Source organism: Lycium ferocissimum, chromosome 8 (genome assembly GCF_029784015.1).
Source record: "Lycium ferocissimum isolate CSIRO_LF1 chromosome 8, AGI_CSIRO_Lferr_CH_V1, whole genome shotgun sequence".
NCBI classification, from domain to species: domain Eukaryota; kingdom Viridiplantae; phylum Streptophyta; class Magnoliopsida; order Solanales; family Solanaceae; genus Lycium; species Lycium ferocissimum.
In genome coordinates this window covers 45,434,302-45,451,362 of record NC_081349.1, presented here as the reverse complement: position 1 = coordinate 45,451,362, position 17,061 = coordinate 45,434,302, and the positions used below count along the sequence as shown (strand labels likewise).

Genomic DNA, 17,061 nt, shown 5'->3' with positions numbered 1-17,061 from the left:
TCTTATAGATATCCTCTGTTAATTTATTGATGCATAAATATTTTTAACTTTATTTTTTTTATCTCAAATAAATCCCTAAATAATTAAATGAATTCAAATATTAATAAAAGTCGCATAAAGGTATATTTAAATCTATTTAATTGTTCAAAAATATAATTGGACATTTTAATTATTCAAGGGCATTATGCCTGGAAGTGGACCTTGAACAAGAACAAAACCTTGGAAAATAGTCTTGCGCCTATCTCATCGAGTGCTTTAGTTTGTCTCATTACTAATTATCGTCCACTGCTCGTTTCTGGAATATCTTGTGAGCCTTTTATTTGTTTAATTCTGTTGTGATATTGATGTAATAGTTAGAAGTTAGTAGTATTAACTGACAACATCTAGAAGTAGTGGTACCTAAGTGTAATTAGATTAAGTTAGTAACTAACTAAGGCAGTTAGTTGTTATGTAATATAAATAGCACAGTTGTATATATAAAGCAACACAATTCATTCTTCTTAATTCAATCTCTCTTCACTGAACCTTCTTCCTCATGAACTCTCAGTTTTCATGAATGCCATTGATGATTCTAACATGGTATTAGAGCTAGGGTTAGGAAATTGACAGATTGAGACTCGATTTCATTCGATTTGTTCATTATTTTCTTCGAATTCAATAGACAAAACTACTTGTGGTGAAGAAGCAATTTAGAAATTGACTTCATCATCCATAAAAGTAGCTAAAAGTGTGTTCGAAGTGCTCGAATTTGTGTTCAAAGTGCTCGAATTCACTGAATTTACTGTTCGATAGAAGTTTTTCAATCAATTTCTTATCGATCTACATCAATGGCGGTCGAGAATACAGAAACTAATAGAAGAACATCTGGAACAACTGCAAATGCATCTGGTGGTGATATGACGGTAATTGATCATCGGCATCCTTTGTTTCTACAAACATGTGATACTCCAGGTAGCTCTCTCATTTCTATACAGCTAACTGGTTCCGACAATTATGCATCTTGGAGTAGATATATGAGACTTGGACTGCTAGGTAAAGGTAAACTAGGGTTCATTGATGGAAAATTTCCAAGAGATAAGTTTGATTCATCTTTACATGATTTATGGGATAAATGTAATACAATAGTTCTCTCATAGATTATGGTATCTGTTAGTAAGGAATTGCTTAGTGGATTAGTATATGCATCTAATGCACAGAAGGTTGGAATGATTTGAAGGTGAGATTTGATAAAGTTGATGGCTCTCGAATCTTCTACTTACCCAAAGAGATAGCAACCCTAACACAAGGGATTTCTTCTGTTGCAATATACTTCTCTAGAATGAAAGAACTATGGGAGGAGTTTGATTCACTGATGCCTTGTCCAGGGTGTCCTTGTCCTGAGTCTAAGACAGATGCAGAACATTTTGAATATCAAAGACTAATGCAATTTCTAATGGGACTAAATAAGTCATTTAATCAGTGTAGAAGTCAAATTATGATGATGTATCATGTACCTAGTGTCAACAAAATCTACTCTCTGGTTGTTGCTGAAGAATGTCAGAGGATTCTAGGAAAGTCCAACTCTGTTAATAGTGGAGGTGTAACTGATGGAATGGCCTTCTATGAAGGAAAAAACAATATGAATTTTGGTGGAACTAGTGGAAAACAAAGCAATGCATCATCTGAGTACTTTGGAGGAAAGATGAATAGGACTCATGGTGGGGGACAAGCTAACATGACAAACTATGGTGGTGGTCAAGGGAGTATGTCTTATGGTGGAAAAGGAAACATAGCATCCAGTTCAGGTCAAAGTCATATGACACAGAGCTCAAACTTCAGAGCTAAGAAGGGAAATCTATTTTGTGAGTTCTGTAATTGGAAAGGATACACAAGGGAAACTTGCTATAAGCTGCATGGTTACCCTACTGACTTTAAGGGCGAGAAAGGAATCAATACAATTAATACAATCCTGTTGTTGCAAACTATGCAGGAGGCTTCTTTGAGCAAGGTAGAGGTTACAATCCTGCTGTTGCAAACTATGCAGGAGGCTTCTTTGAGCAAGGTAGAGGTTACAATCCTGTTGTTGCAAACTATGCAGGAGGCTTCTCTGAGCAAGGTAGAGGTGGAAAGTTCTACTCTAGTTTTGATGGTCACTGTAGTCAAGTTCAAATGTGTGGTAGCAGTTCTGGAGGTCAACCAAGGACTCACACAGTTCCCTCAGGTCACTTCTTCACTCAAGAGTAGTATTTGCAGATTCTTCACCTGCTAGGCAAGGAATATGGCACTGATCATGGTGCTGACAATGAAGTAAGAGCAACAAGTATGATGCATAACTCTAACTTGTCCATTGATGATGATAAGTGGATAATAGATTACGTGCATCCAAGTATATGGTGAAAGACTTAAAATTGTTAAGCAATACTAAATCAGTAAGTAAAACTAGAGGCAAGGTTCACTTACCAACAGGCAGTTTGGCTAAAGTAAGTCATATAGGGTACTCAAAAGTGCTACAAGGACTTGAGATCAGTAATGTCCTTCACATCCCTGAGTTTAAGTACAACTTACTCTCTGTGTCAAAGCTCACAACAGAACTGAGTTATTGTGCTTTATTCTTCCCTGACTTCTGTCTTTTCCATGACCTTTTCAATGGGAAGGTGAGGGGGATTGGAAGACTTGAACATATGTATATGTCTTGTATGCTGATTGTCAGCTGAAATCACAAGGACCTCAGATTGGTGGACCTAGAAGTCCTACAGTTTCTTCTGTTGTAAATACAATAAAACCCTCTAGATCAAGTGTGTCACTTTGGCATAAAAGATTAGGGCATGTTTCTTTTACAACCCTAAGAAAACTAAGTTGCTTTAAACATGTATCATTGTCAGATTCTGATAATCATTGTAGTGTCTGCCCTTTAGCCAAGCAATCAAGACTTCCTTTTCCTGTGAGTACTTCTAATTCTACAAATTATTTTCAACTGTTGCATGGTGATGTTTGGGGCCCATATGAGTGCCAACCTATAATGGAAAAAGATATTTTTTAACCTTGGTTGATGATTTTTCAAGATACATATTGTTGTTCTTGTTGAATTCTAAATCTGAAGTAGTAGTTGCTCTTAGGAATTTTCTCACTATGATCAAGAATGTATTTGGTGCATCTGTCAAGGTGTTGAGGACAGATAATGGATGTGAGTTCTTCAATTCACAAGTGACTGAGCTTGTCAATTCCTTAGGTATTATCCATCAAAGTTCACGTGTTTACACACCCCAACGTAAATGGGGTGGTAGAAAGAAAACATAGATCTATATTTGACACAGCTAGATCATTAAGATTTCAATCATCCGTTCCTTTGAAGTTTTGGGGTGGCTGTGCTCTAACAGCAGCTTATTTGATTAATAGAATTCCTTCTCCTGTGCTTAGGGCAAAACTCCATTTGAAATTCTCTATGACACATCACCCTGCTTAGATCACATTAGAGTTTTTGGGTGTTTGGCATATGCCACTCAAGTGAGGAAACATGATAAGTTCTCTTCTAGAGCTATCCCGTCTGCGTTTGTTGGCTATTCTTCACTTCAAAAGGGTTATAAACTGTACAGTCTTCACACAAAAGAGTTTCTTAGTAGAGATGTGGTCTTTAAAGAGGATATTTTTCCTTATTCTTAGATGACAACTTCCAGTGCACCTTTGTTTCCAGTCTTACAATTCACAGGTACACCAGAGGTTTCTTCTCCTATTAGGATTCCTGCTGATATGCATGCCACTTCATCCTCATCTGCATCTGACATATCTCCTGCTATTCTTGGAGATGAGTTGCACCATGATGATCAGCCACCTGATGTTATCAATGAGTTACATAATGATAGTCAAACACCTGATACTACTTCTGCTTGTTCTAATGCACCACTTGTTATTTCTGCTCATGCTCCTGACAAAAAAAGATCCACCAGACTAAGCAGACCTCCAATTTGGCATCAAGACTACATTACTAAGTCTTCTGGTTCAGATGTTTGTCTTCTTGTCTCCAATCATGTTGGATATCAATGTCTTTCACCTACTTACAGTACTGCTCTTTCTTCCTATTCAGCTATCAGTGAACCTCACTCTTTTCAAGAGGTTGCTCTTGATCCTAAATGGGTAGATGCTATGAAATCAGAAATTGCCGCCTTGGAAGAGAACAACACTTAGAGTATTGTTGACTTGCCACCTAGCAAGCACCCCATTGGATGTAAGTGGGTGTTCAAAGTCAAGTACCTTGATTCTGGTGCTATTGAAAGATACAAAGCCAGATTAGTTGCCAAGGGATTTGCTCAAAAAGAAAGGCAGGATTACTCAGAGACATTTTCTCCTGTGGCCAAAATGGTCACTGTCAAGTCTATTATTGCTATTGTTGCTGCTAAAGGCTGGTCAATTGCTCAAATGGATGTTTACAATGCATTCTTGCATGGTGATTTGGTGAATGATGTATATATGGTGATTCATCAAGGATTTTGCAGACAGGAGGAGCATGGTAAGGTCTGCAAATTAAACAAGTCATTATATGATCTTAAGCAGGCTCCAAGACAATGGAACCTGAAGTTGACAGATTCTCTAGTACAACTTGGATTTGTTCAAAGTCACTATGACTACTCACTCTTTACTAAGAAAGAAGGTGGTGATCTGATAGTAGTATTGGTGTATGTGGCATTGATAAAAAGAACCAAGAATGATTTAAAGCTAAGATTCAAAATAAAGGACTTAGGTGACTTAAAGTTCTTCTTAGGCATATAATTTTCCAGGTCTAAGGATGGTATAGTCATAAGTCAACGAAAGTATGCTTTGGAGCTTATATCTGAGATGGGCTTGAGTGGGACTAAATCAGTGCAAGCTCCTCTAGATCCAAATCTTAGACTGACTTCTACAGAATATGACACATATATTAGTGAATCAAGGGATGATTCAGCTAACAAACTAGTAACAGACAAACCTCTTGCTAATATTGAAAGTTTCAAAGATTGGTGGGCAGGCTGTTATATCTTACCATGACTAGAGTAGACATCTCTTTTGTAGTACAATCTCTCAGCCATTTTATGCATGCACCAAAGGAGTCACACATGGAAGCAGCTTTAAGAGTTGTAAGATATATTAAATCAGCTCCGGGCTTAGGGTTGTTGATGCCCTCACAAAGTTCAGAGTTTCTAACCACATACTGTGACTCAGACTGGGGAACCTTTCTAGAAACCAGGAGATCAGTAACTGGCTACTTGGTGAAATTTGGGAATGCTTTGGTATCTTGGTATCTAAGAAGCAGGAAACAGTAGGTAGAAGCTCTGCAGCAGTAGAATTCAGAAGCATGGCTTCAGCAGTCTAAATAACTTGGCTGATTGGTTTATACAAAGAACTAGGGGTTGAAGTCAAGCTACCAGTGGATCTATATTGTGATAGCAAAGCTGTCATGCAAATAACAGCTAACCCTATCTTTCATGAAAGAACCAAGCACTTTGACATTGATTGTCACTTTGTTAGAGAGAAACTCACACAAGGAATGATCAAGACTCACCATGTGCCGGCAACAGAACAACAAGTTGATCTGCTAACTAAGAGCTTAGGCAAGAGTCAACATTTGTATTTGCTGTCCAAGCTGGGCTTGCAAGATATCTTCCAAGCATAAGCTTAAGGAGGGGTGTTGTGATATTGATGTAATAGTTAGAAGTTAGTAGCATAAAAGTGACAACATCTAGAAGTAGTGGTACCTAAGTGTAATTAGATTAAGTTAGTAACTAACTAAGACAGTTAGTTGTTATGTTATATACACAACACAACTGTATCTGTAAAGCAACACAATTCATTTTTCTTAATTCAATCTCTCTTCACAGAACCTTCTTCCTCATGAACTTTCAGTTCTCATGAATGTCATTGATGATTCTAACAAATTCCATTGCAATACTCGTCGTTTATAACCACTTCAACTGCAAGAATTATTTTCCAAAATATCAAAATCTCTTTGAGGTTATTTGTACAATCCCTATGAAGATGATAACTTTTTTACATTGTTTTTAGATAATAACGAACTTTGATTTTTATATGTCATTTGATGGTTTTATCCCGAGAAAACTAATTCGAAAATAGTTGGAACCAAATAATCTCATACACTATCACGAAGCTAATTTTCTTTTATCCTATGAACCAAACTATTCCTTAGGATCTGAATGAATTTTCGTTGTTGACTTTTTGTTTTGGTTAAATAGGAACCTTCATCACATGGTCTACTGAAATCTCTTTTCAACAGTAAAATATCTAATTTTGACAAGCAGGGAGCTGTTTAAATTCATGATATGTGACTTTTTTTTCGGGGGGTGTGAGATATGCGATTTTGATAGGGTGCGGAACCAAAATGCCCCAAAAAAAAAACAGTTTCGACCAAAATACCCCAATAAAAAAAAATGTTACGAAAATGCCTTTAGCGCAGTAAATTAAAGGAGACGCGCTATAGTGGTTTTTTTTTTTTAATTTCCCTGCTCTTTTGGTTAACCCTTCTTTCGTTACACTTTTTAACGTACTTTGACCATAGATTAATCATGCTTCGGGATCCCGAAATTTCAATATTTTATATAGAACCCTACTTATTTTTGTGCGTTTAATTAGGTAGGATCAACACATCAAGGATACACAAAAGTTCGGATGACCGTTTTAGAGGTTGAAAAGTGCTCGAACGCCATTTTCGTTCAAGGATCGGTGACATTAGCTTGAAGTTCTTTACGAATACTTAAATTTGTTCATTAATAATTAATCAAAAGTTAGTCAAAATGGCAGCGTTCATGCAAAAAAAAAAAAATTAAATTAAATTGCATCATTCATAACCTTGAGTAGATGAAAATACTTAACACACTAATTCATTAATAAGAAACCCATGATATATTAAAAATACAACCACAACATTCTTGAAAAAAAACTTAATACTTAATTTAATACATCAATTAATGCTCTTGAGTTGATCTTCCGCCACCACCGCGAGATGTGCCACCACCGCTAGAGTACTTCCACCACTAAAGTTTCCTCCACCCCGAGAGGTACTTCCACCGCGAGATGTAGTTTGACCACTATGCCGTAAGTGGGACACTTCGCGCTTATCATGACCAACATAATTGCAAAATGAGCATTTTCGAGTGTATCTCCCCGGTGGAACATCCATTTCATTATGAATACGCGAGTATGCATTCTTTCTGAATTTACGGATAAATGCTTTATTTGCAACTATTGAAAATGGATCTGGTGGCTAATAATTCTCACTACCAAGTGGATAGAACCTTCCAAAGATACGTTTTTGCATAATTTTCAACCGTATACTCCTCGGCCATGTAAGAGGAGGCGTTCTTTCCCATTGTGATAAAACACTTGAAGGCGTGAGAACATGGCATGTGATATGATTGCCACTTGCCGCGTGTGCACGTTCTTGGAATCTCACAAATTGTGTGAACGTTACCTCCTTTACCTTGGTGCATACTTGTTGTGAGTTCAAATATGCGCTTCGCAGGGTTGTACTTCATCCGATCATGTTTCTGAGCCTTATATTTGTGGTACTCGAATAGTTTTAACGGTTTTGGCATCCGTCTTAGACGCCTGCTTGCATGTGCTTTGGCCTCTTTTGATCTCGACGAACCGCTCCTGACACCTTAAATGTCATTCTCACCATTGCGGTGACGGGTAGTCCCGTGCGATTTCAACAAGCCATTGAATGACTCGGAAATTTGTTTGTTGTCGGCATACCCCATCGTCTACCTTCATCCTTGTGTAATGTCCATTTGTCTTTATCAATTGCATTTAACCGATGGAAGGCTTCCTCATTCGCCCGCCTAATAATGTCCATTTGCGGGTTAAACTTCTTCTCCGATGCTGTTGCGGTAGCCCGCCCACATCCAATTGCAAAGTCTTTGGGATTCGATATGCCTTTTGGAAGTTTGCCTTCAAATGCCTTAAACAATAATGATGGTAGGCAAAGGGTGGCTGCCACCCCTACAAATTGAACATATTGTGCAATATGCCAGCATTTTTGTATGAGATCACACATATTCCCATGCGATCTTTAATAACGTGTTGCCTTAAGTAGTCCAAAAACATACCCCACGTACTAATGCTCTCATTAGCTGCAATTGCAAAAGCTAGAGGGAATATAGCTCCATTCCCTCGGATCTGAATATTTCACACTGCAGAAATCATCATTACGTTCTATAAGAAGGTGGGGATTTAGCTCATCTAGTTTGAAATCACTAGTATCGCTCGAAAAAGCTATGATTTGAACTCTCATCGTCAACGCTATTTGGTTCTTTTGGAAGGATTAAAGACCAAGTGAGTTTCTACTACTCGACATTGAATATGGTGTAGTCTAATAACAAAGAAAGGGCTACTTATATAGTTGCAAACCCCAGTACCACAGGGGGGGGGGGGGGGGGGAAGGGTCTTTATGACCCTACCTACTTACCTTATTGTAAGAAAAATGTTAATCTTCATCGGACATTTCACATCAAATCCCACTTGATCTAAATCTTGTGCTACCATATATACCATATTCTACCCTATGGTAACGTATTTGCATCCGATTGTTCGCTTGCGAAAACGATTAAGAGCCAAATTAAACTCTTGTGGAGTTCCGCGAGGCATTGACATAGCACGTTTTTTTGGGCGTTTAAGCCCTACGACGCTAACTTGTGCTCCGGTCTTTGCGGCCTCCCTAACACGCCAATCCCACTCCTCTGTCATTTTATTATTGTATTCTCGATTGAATCTATCGTTAGGGTTATTTGAGTAATGAAAATCATCATCATCTAGTTCCCAGGTCCTACCCATTGCTTCAAATATGTTTGCTGGAGTGAATGATATAACACGGTTAATATCTCTAAATTGATCAAAAAATGACATAGTAGCTCAATTTTGTGTGAAATGTTGTGTGGTTGGTAACAACTATTCGTCAAATTACGTTATATAAAGTTTGATTCGAATCATGACGTTTTTCTGTTTGATAGGTGAGGTGACAAATGGAGCTGTATAGCGCAGTAAAATTATGCGTTATATCGTATAACGCAGTAATTTACTGCGCTATAGCGTCATAGCGCAGTATTTTACTGCTTTATACCGTCATAACGCATTATTTTACTGCGCTATACTGCTGAAAATTAGCATGACGCTGTAAAATAATGCGTTATGCATCACCTCCACACTTATTTGATTAGACGTAACACTGTAATTGCATGCATGCGTTGGTTGGTTATAAATACCGAGTTCGCATAACGCAAAAAAAGTAAAAAATTCAAAGTTTCATCTAGTTTTTGCGTTTTGTATTCCTCTAAATTATTCAAAGTATAGCGGATGTTCCAAGAATTAAAGTTTCTTTATTAAGGACGGACAAATTATATTCGAGGAAAATAATTTAACGCTATGATTCTTCCCCAAAATACCATGTTAAGTTTCCACTTGACTTAAAATTCTCAAAACTACTCCAAGCCTTGTATAATAGATTACAAATTAGTAGAAGTGATTTGATCTAAATATAATTGGAAAATATTCAACGTCATTTACGCCGCAAGGTGTAACTAGTTATGGTCGGTGGTACATTCAAAGACGATGAATCGTTGGTGATTTTTTGAAGGCGCCTTATGATTATAGGAAATGCATAACTTTAAACGTCCTTGAAATGTATATAGAAAGGTCCCCGTTAATCGACTTGAATTCATGGTTAGGGCTCCTCGGGAAGCCCCGTCTATAATTCGAGGCGAAGTCACTCAAGCGAACTACTTATCAACACAATTACCCCGACATGAGTACCTATCAAAGCATTTTGACTAGCCAAATGCCTCTGGATAGTTTAAGTCATCAATTTGACGGGCAGTGGTAAATATTCATTCTTTTTAGAATTGTTATTATTATTAGTATTGTTATTATTATTATTATTATTATTATTATTATTATTATTATTATTATTATTATTATTATTATTATTAGTATTGTTATTGTTGTTATTATTATTATTATTATTATTGTCGGCTGTAATATCAATAGATGGAACACGTATGTACGGGAAGTATGACATAAAGGCGCTAATAGCGGTTGAATGGATGCAAATGGAGCTATATTCCCTCTAGCTTTTGCAATTGCAGCTAATGAGAGCATTAGTACGTGGGGTATGTTTTTGGACTACTTAAGGCAACACGTTATTAAGGATCGCATGGGAATATGTGTGATATCAGATAGAAATGCTGGCATATTGCACAATATGTTCAATTTGCAGGGGTGGCAACTACCCTTTGTCTACCATCGTTATTGTTTAAGGCATTTAAAGGCAAACTTCCAAAAGGCATATCGAATCCCGACACTTTGCAATTGGATGTGGGCGACTGCAGCATCGGGGAGAAGAAGTTTAACTGCAAATGGACATTATTAGGCGGGCGAATGAGGAAGCCTTCCACTGGTTAAATGCAATTGATAAAGACAAATGGACATTACACAAGGATGAAGGTAGACGATGGGGTATGCTGACAACAAACAGCTACGAGTCATTCAATGGCTTGTTGAAATACGCACGGGGACTACCGTCACCTGCAATGGTGAGAATGACATTTAAGCGAGGTTGTGGAGCGGTTCGTCGGTAGATCAAAAGAGGCCAAAGCACGTACGACGAAGGTCTAAGATGGATGCCAAAACCGTTAAAACTTATTCGAGTACCACAAATATAAGGCTCAAAAACATGATCGGATGGAGTACGACCACACAGCGCATATTTGAACTCACACAAGTGTGCGCCAAGGTAAAGGAGGTAACGTTCACACAATTTGTGAGATTCCAAGAACGTGCACATGCGGCAAGTGGCAATCATATCACACGCCATGTTCTCACGCCTTCAAGTGTTTTATCACAATGGGAAAGAACGCCTCCTCTTACATGGGTAGAGGCATACGGTTGAAAATTATGCAAAACGTATCTTTGGAAGGTTCTATCCACTTGGTAGTGAGAATTATTAGCCACCAGATCCATTTTCAATAGTTGCAAATAAAGCATTTATCCGTAAATTCAGAAAGAATGCATACTCGCGTATTCATAATGAAATGGATGTTCCACGGGGAGATACACTCGAAAATGCTCATTTTGCAATTATGTTGGTCATGATAAGCGCAAGTGTCCCTTACGGCATAGTGATCAAACTACATCTCGCGGTGGAAGTACCTCTCGGGGTGGAGGAAACTTTAGTGGTGGAAGTACCTCTGGTGGTGGCACGTCTCGCGGTGGTGGCGGAAGATCAACTCAAGAGCATTAATTGATGTATTAAATTAAGTATTAAGTTTTTTTCAAGAATGTTGTGGTTGTATTTTTAATATATCATGGGTTTCTTATTAATGAATTAGTGTGTTAAGTATTTTCATCTACTCAAGGTTATGAATGATGCAATTTAATTAAGTTTTTTTTTTTTTTTTTTGCATGAACGCTGTCATTTTGACTAACTTTTGATTAATTATTAATGAACAAATTTAAGTATTCGTAAAGAACTTCAAGCTAATGTCACCGATCCTTGAACGAAAATGGCGTTCGAGCACTTTTCAACCTCTAAAACGGTCATCCGAACTTTTGTGTATCCTTGATGTGTTGATCCTACCTAATTAAACGCACAAAAATAAGTAGGGTTCTATATAAAATATTGAAATTTCGGGATCCCGAAGCATGATTAATCTATGGTCAAAGTACGTTAAAAAGTGTAACGAAAGAAGGGTTAACCAAAAAGAGCGAGGGAAATTAAAAAAAAAAAAAAAACCACTATAGCGCTTGATAAATTCTTGCTGCTATAGCGATTAACGAGCCGTGTCCGTTAACTCTTTAGCGATAAATTCTTGCGCTAAAGACATTTTCGTAACATTTTTTTTTGTTGGGATATTTTAGTCGAAACTGTTTTTTTTGGGGGCATTTTGGTTCCGAACCCGATTTTGATATTGATGTTTTAACTGCCTAGCTATCTGCACAAACACTCCTTATTCCATTTTTCTTTTTACTTTTTACTTTCCCAAGCAAGCAAAGCGGATAGTCAAAGGCAATATTTCAGTTCCAATTCGTTAGGTTACCGAAAATAATTAGTACACGTGATGTTTATATAAACATAATTTTTCCTTCATGTCATAATAAGGGGATCCAAGTGGGTCCTATCACCCTTTCTACTGTGAGTAAATATTTATTTGCCCTAGATTTACACAAAATCATGTAAATTTATTACTCCCTTCGTTCACTTTTACTTGTTCACTTTTAATTTTACACGCCCCTTAAGAATTACGTAATAAATGAAGTATGTATTTTACTATAATACTCATATTAATTGGTGTATAGTCTCATTGAACTTGGAGAATGATTTAAAAATGAGTAATTAATGTTAAGGGTAAAACAAGAAAAAAAAAAGTTTGTCTTTACTTAATATGCTAAAGTGGACAAGTAAAAATAAAAATTTATTTTTAGTATAGTGGACAAGTAAAAGTGAACGGAGAGAGTATACTTAAATGGTCTAATGAGGTGATAATGCATATATAAAGTAATCGTGATTAAGTGCTAAAATCTATATAGAAACACATAATATATTTTTTACCTTAACTATTTAAGACATCGGATAAATATTTACCTAATATTCTTATTTTTTTGTGGGTATGAATACCCAATGTCTTAAGTTAACTTAGTTTTTGAAGAAGAAACTGAAAAAAGGTATTTTAATGTTAAGTGTAATTAGTTGCATAATGTCCAATAAGAAAGCGTCATCTATACAATATAACTTGTTTCTAATATTATCTTTTGTGTTCACACAGCGTGTAATTAGATAAAATACATTCTTTGTCACAATACTTCGGGGGGGGGGGGGGTGTTGTTATAGTTAAATTAAAGGATAAGAAGTCGCAAAGTTAAAGTGTGCAACTGACTTTTTCGGTCACGATTAAAGAATACTACATTATATTCATGCTATCACCAATATTTGGTTATTAAATAATTTAAATCCCGTATGGTTAATAAAGGTATTCTTCTTTTACGTTCTATCTCACATATAGTATATATATTAGCACATAACTTAAAAATGTGTATTGACGATAAAGCGCTGTATCCTGCATTATTTATGCGACAATTATTATTTTTCATGCAGATCTATCGGTTCCCTTGCATTACCTATGAGTTTGTTTCGTTGCCGAATTGACATTATTTTGAAACAATTATCGGCCAAAAATATCCTTAACTTCGAAAGATATTAATTACCTTTTAATATCCATTGCAATAAAAAAATAAAAACTTTATCTATTTTACACCAAATACTCTATAAAATACAAATTATTTAATAGCCTCAAAAGATTCTTTATTAGTTACTGTATAAATAAACTTTATCATATATATATTTGTATAATTAGACATTAAACTATATGTCCCTTTATATTTAGGAGGAAAAAATGCTTAATGCAAATTGAAAAGCTAAATTAAATGGCTCGGATTTAATTGAAGAGTTGCTCAAAAGAACTAAAAGTCTAAAATGCACACGCCATAAATGTGGGTGCACATGTTTCTGTCATCCCATCTTACAAACGTGTCAAAGTGAAACTACCCATTTCCCCTCATTAATATATTGTTTTCCTTTTATCCTCTTTTTAAATACTCTCAAATAAAAAGCATGCCGACTGTTTCTCAAACAAATCACAAAACCAAGGGGTTGTTTGGTTTATGAACTAAATTATTCGGGATTATAATTTTTGGATTGTAATCCTTCAATTAAATTATTCAATTTAAAAGGTAGGATAAAATAATTTCAAGTTTAATGAGATAAGGTGAGATATTCAGAATTAAGTTTGAGATTAAATTTATTTCGTGATTGATTGACTGTATAAAATTTTCCCCGTCAACCAAATACAATATTCTCTTTGTTTCAATTAATGTGATACACTTTCTTTTTAGTCTGTAAAAAAGAAGATATTTTTCTATACTTAGAAATAATTTAACTTAAAACTTCTCTTTTTACGTTAATGAAATGATTAACAACCACAAATATATCTATGACTTGTTTCAGACCACAAGTTACAAAAGTATTCATTTTTTTTCTTAAACTCCGTGCTTGATCAAAACTATATCACATACACTAAAACAGAGGGAGCATAAAGTTAATCGGAGAAAGTATAAATTTAAACTCAAATTTAATTCTGAGATATACCACCTTATCTCGCCTACCAAACAACCCCTATCTTTTTTCCCCAATCACAAAACTATCATGTAAAAAGCCTGTTAATTTGCTGTTAAAACAAACCATGGTTAACCTCTTTAACCCTTAAAAACCCTATAACCTTAGTTTACAAAAACATGCAATTTGGATTTAGAGGAAACATACCCTCAATACCCTCTTTTGTCTCCCTCTTTCCCCCATCTCTTTGCTTTGCAAGAAAAAAAAAATATTTGGAACATTTTCTCAAAAAGGGAACAAACATAAATATTTTTTCCTTTGAATTTTAGTTTATGGTTAAGGATTTCAAATTCCTTATAAGGGGTAGTAAAGTTGTTTGCTTGCTCTGTTTCTTGAACTACAAATACTGGTTTGTATCTCTTTTTTTTATCTTCATATATGTTCATTGTTATATCCAAGTACATATTCTTTTTGGGTATTTTTATTTATAGTTAGTGGTTAACTTGGGGTTTCAAGATTTTGAGATCTGAATGTGGGGTTATGGAATTTTGTGTGAAAAAGATTAATTTTTTTTGAAGGCTAAAGATAGTATTTTGTGGAGAAAAAGGGATTTTTTTGGGGTTAATAGCATAGTGGAAGAGAAAGTTGCAATCTTTAGCATCTTGGTATTTGTTATTATTTGTTTTTATTAGCTATAAATGAAAATAGAGATGGGATTAGGGAATATGTTGTGGAGTGATGAGGATAAAGCTATGGTGGCAGCTGTGTTAGGGACAAAAGCTTTTGATTACTTGTTGTCTAGTTCAGTTAGTGCTGAATGTTCTTTAATGACAATAGGAAGTGATGAGAATTTGCAAAATAAGTTATCAGATCTTGTAGAACGCTCGAATGCGAGTAATTTTAGTTGGAATTACGCGATTTTTTGGCAGATTTCGCGGTCTAGTAAGTCGGGGGAATTAGTGTTAGGATGGGGAGATGGTTGTTGTAGAGAACCTAAGGAAGGAGAGGAGTATTCTGAAGTTAGTAGGATTCTTAATTTACGTCTCGAAAACGAGGCTCAACAAAGGATGAGGAAGAGGGTTTTGCAGAAATTGCATATGTTTTTTGGTGGAACAGATGAAGATAACTATGCTTTTGGATTGGATAGGGTTACTGATACTGAAATGTTCTTTCTTGCTTCGATGTACTTTTCGTTCCCTCGAGGGCAAGGTGGTCCGGGGAAGTGTTTTGGTTCTGGTAAGCACGTGTGGTTATCCGATGTTATGAAGTCGTCTGTTGATTATTGTTCGAGATCTTTTTTAATGAAGTCTGCTGGTATGCAAACAATTGTTTTGATTCCAACTGATGTTGGGGTCGTGGAATTGGGATCAGTACGAGCTATACCAGAAACTTTGGAGCTCGTACAGTCAGTAAAATCTTGCTTCTCGTCGTTTCTGTCTCTTCTTAGGGCTAAGCAAATGGCACCTGTAACGGCTGTAGCTGAGAACAAAGATGGAAATAATTCGTCGTGTTCCAACTCTTTTGCTAGTGAGCAGTCAAACGGAAATCCTAAGATTTTTGGGCAGAATTTAAATTCTGGTTGTACCCCGTTTAGGGAAAAACTTGCTGTTAGGAAAGCGGAGACGTACCAAAATGGAAACAGGACTCCATTGATGAATGCACGAAATGGTGTACGCCCTCTATCATGGGCTTCATTTGGTAACGTGAAGCCAGGGAACTCGGTGGAGCTCTATAATAGTCCTCAGGCCCCACCAAACAACTTAAGAGATTTTGTCAATGGTGGAATAAGTAACTTCCAGCATCAAAAGCCTGGTGGTAGAATGCAAATAGATTTCACTAGCTCAAGACCCGTCATTTCTCCAGTGCACACTGTTGAATCCTCCGAGCATTCAGATGTTGAAGTTTCATGCAAGGAAAACCAAGCTGATGAAAGAAGGCCTCGAAAGCGTGGACGAAAACCAGCCAATGGAAGGGAAGAGCCTCTCAATCACGTAGAAGCGGAGAGGCAACGGAGGGAAAAGCTGAACCAGCGGTTCTATGCATTACGAGCTGTTGTTCCAAATATTTCCAAAATGGACAAAGCTTCCCTTCTAGGAGATGCCATTGCTTATATCACCGAGATGCAGAAGAAGGTTAGGGATATGGAATATGAGAGGGCATCGGCTTCAGAAAGCCCAAATTCAGAGACTCAAAACCGAGTAGCTGATATCAACATTGAAGCTGTGAGTGATGAAGTTATTGTACGGGTTAAATGCCCACTGGTAACGCATCCGGTATCAAGAGTCATTGAAGCATTCAAAGAGGCGCAAGTCAACGTTGTTGAGTCAAAACTTGCTGCGGGGAATGATACTGTGTATCATACATTTGTGGTCAAGTCTAGTGGATCCGAACAGCTTACGAAGGAAAGGTTAATGGCTGTGTTTTCTGGTGAATCAAACTCTCTACAGCCGTTTTCATCAGTAGGAGCGTAAACTGTAGTTGATAATCCATTTCTTTGTTTCTGCAAAGGTTTTAGTATACAACAGTTCAGTCTAGGAATAGAGAAAAATAACTAGCTATTGGCAAAGTAGCAGCAATTTTTTTTCCTGTATCTGTTTATAGTATACATGTTTTGCTATAAGAAAGCAAGATGAATCGATTTGCAAGCTTAACTCTCTTTTGCATTACCCTAGTTTTTTCGTATTGTTACTTGGTGTTATTAGTTCTTGAGAAAGATCAACTTAGGTCTAGTAACATCTTATGTTGCTCAGCACTCTTCAAAAATGTCGACGGCTGCTCGCCGGATCTCCCAAAGTTAACACGTGTGCGGCAACTTTTTTGGAGAGTCTGAGCAACATGAGACTAACATGTGCCTTGATATGTCTGTTAAAACTTGACCTAATCTAATCTTTCCTTCTTGAGATATTTTGGGTTCATGGTCTGTGATTCTTGATGAT

The 17,061-nt window shown here is 36.5% G+C and overlaps 2 protein-coding genes across 4 annotated transcripts; both read left to right on the top strand.

Annotated features, from left to right (window-relative positions):
- The first annotated feature begins 337 nt into the window (after window positions 1–337).
- On the top strand, window positions 338–4,651 carry LOC132068606 (uncharacterized). 3 transcript variants are annotated; one of them, XM_059462243.1, is made up of 2 exons: window positions 338–1,993; window positions 2,048–4,651. In XM_059462243.1, the coding sequence occupies exon 2, from the start codon at window positions 3,640–3,642 to the stop codon at window positions 4,159–4,161; it is 522 nt and encodes a 173-aa protein (XP_059318226.1). In that variant the 5' UTR covers window positions 338–1,993; window positions 2,048–3,639; the 3' UTR covers window positions 4,162–4,651. The 3 variants fall into 3 exon arrangements, with proteins under 3 accessions (XP_059318226.1, XP_059318225.1, XP_059318224.1); XM_059462242.1 differs by having other exon boundaries at window positions 2,102–2,920; XM_059462241.1 differs by having other exon boundaries at window positions 2,048–2,920.
- A 9,637-nt stretch (window positions 4,652–14,288) lies between these two features.
- Window positions 14,289–16,776, top strand: LOC132068605 (transcription factor MTB2-like). Its single transcript, XM_059462240.1, has one exon. The coding sequence runs from the start codon at window positions 14,824–14,826 to the stop codon at window positions 16,594–16,596; it is 1,773 nt and encodes a 590-aa protein (XP_059318223.1). The 5' UTR covers window positions 14,289–14,823; the 3' UTR covers window positions 16,597–16,776.
- Window positions 16,777–17,061: the final 285 nt, after the last annotated feature.

Coding starts and splice junctions, on each gene's coding strand:
- LOC132068605 (XM_059462240.1), top strand. CDS start 14,824: ATGAAAATAGAGATGGGATTAGGGAATATGTTGTGGAGTGATGAGGAT.
- LOC132068606 (XM_059462241.1), top strand. CDS start 1,319: ATGAAAGAACTATGGGAGGAGTTTGATTCACTGATGCCTTGTCCAGGG. Junction 1,994..2,047: donor CTTCTTTGAGCAAGGTAGAG/GTTACAATCCTG, acceptor AGCAAGGTAGAG/GTTACAATCCTGTTGTTGCA.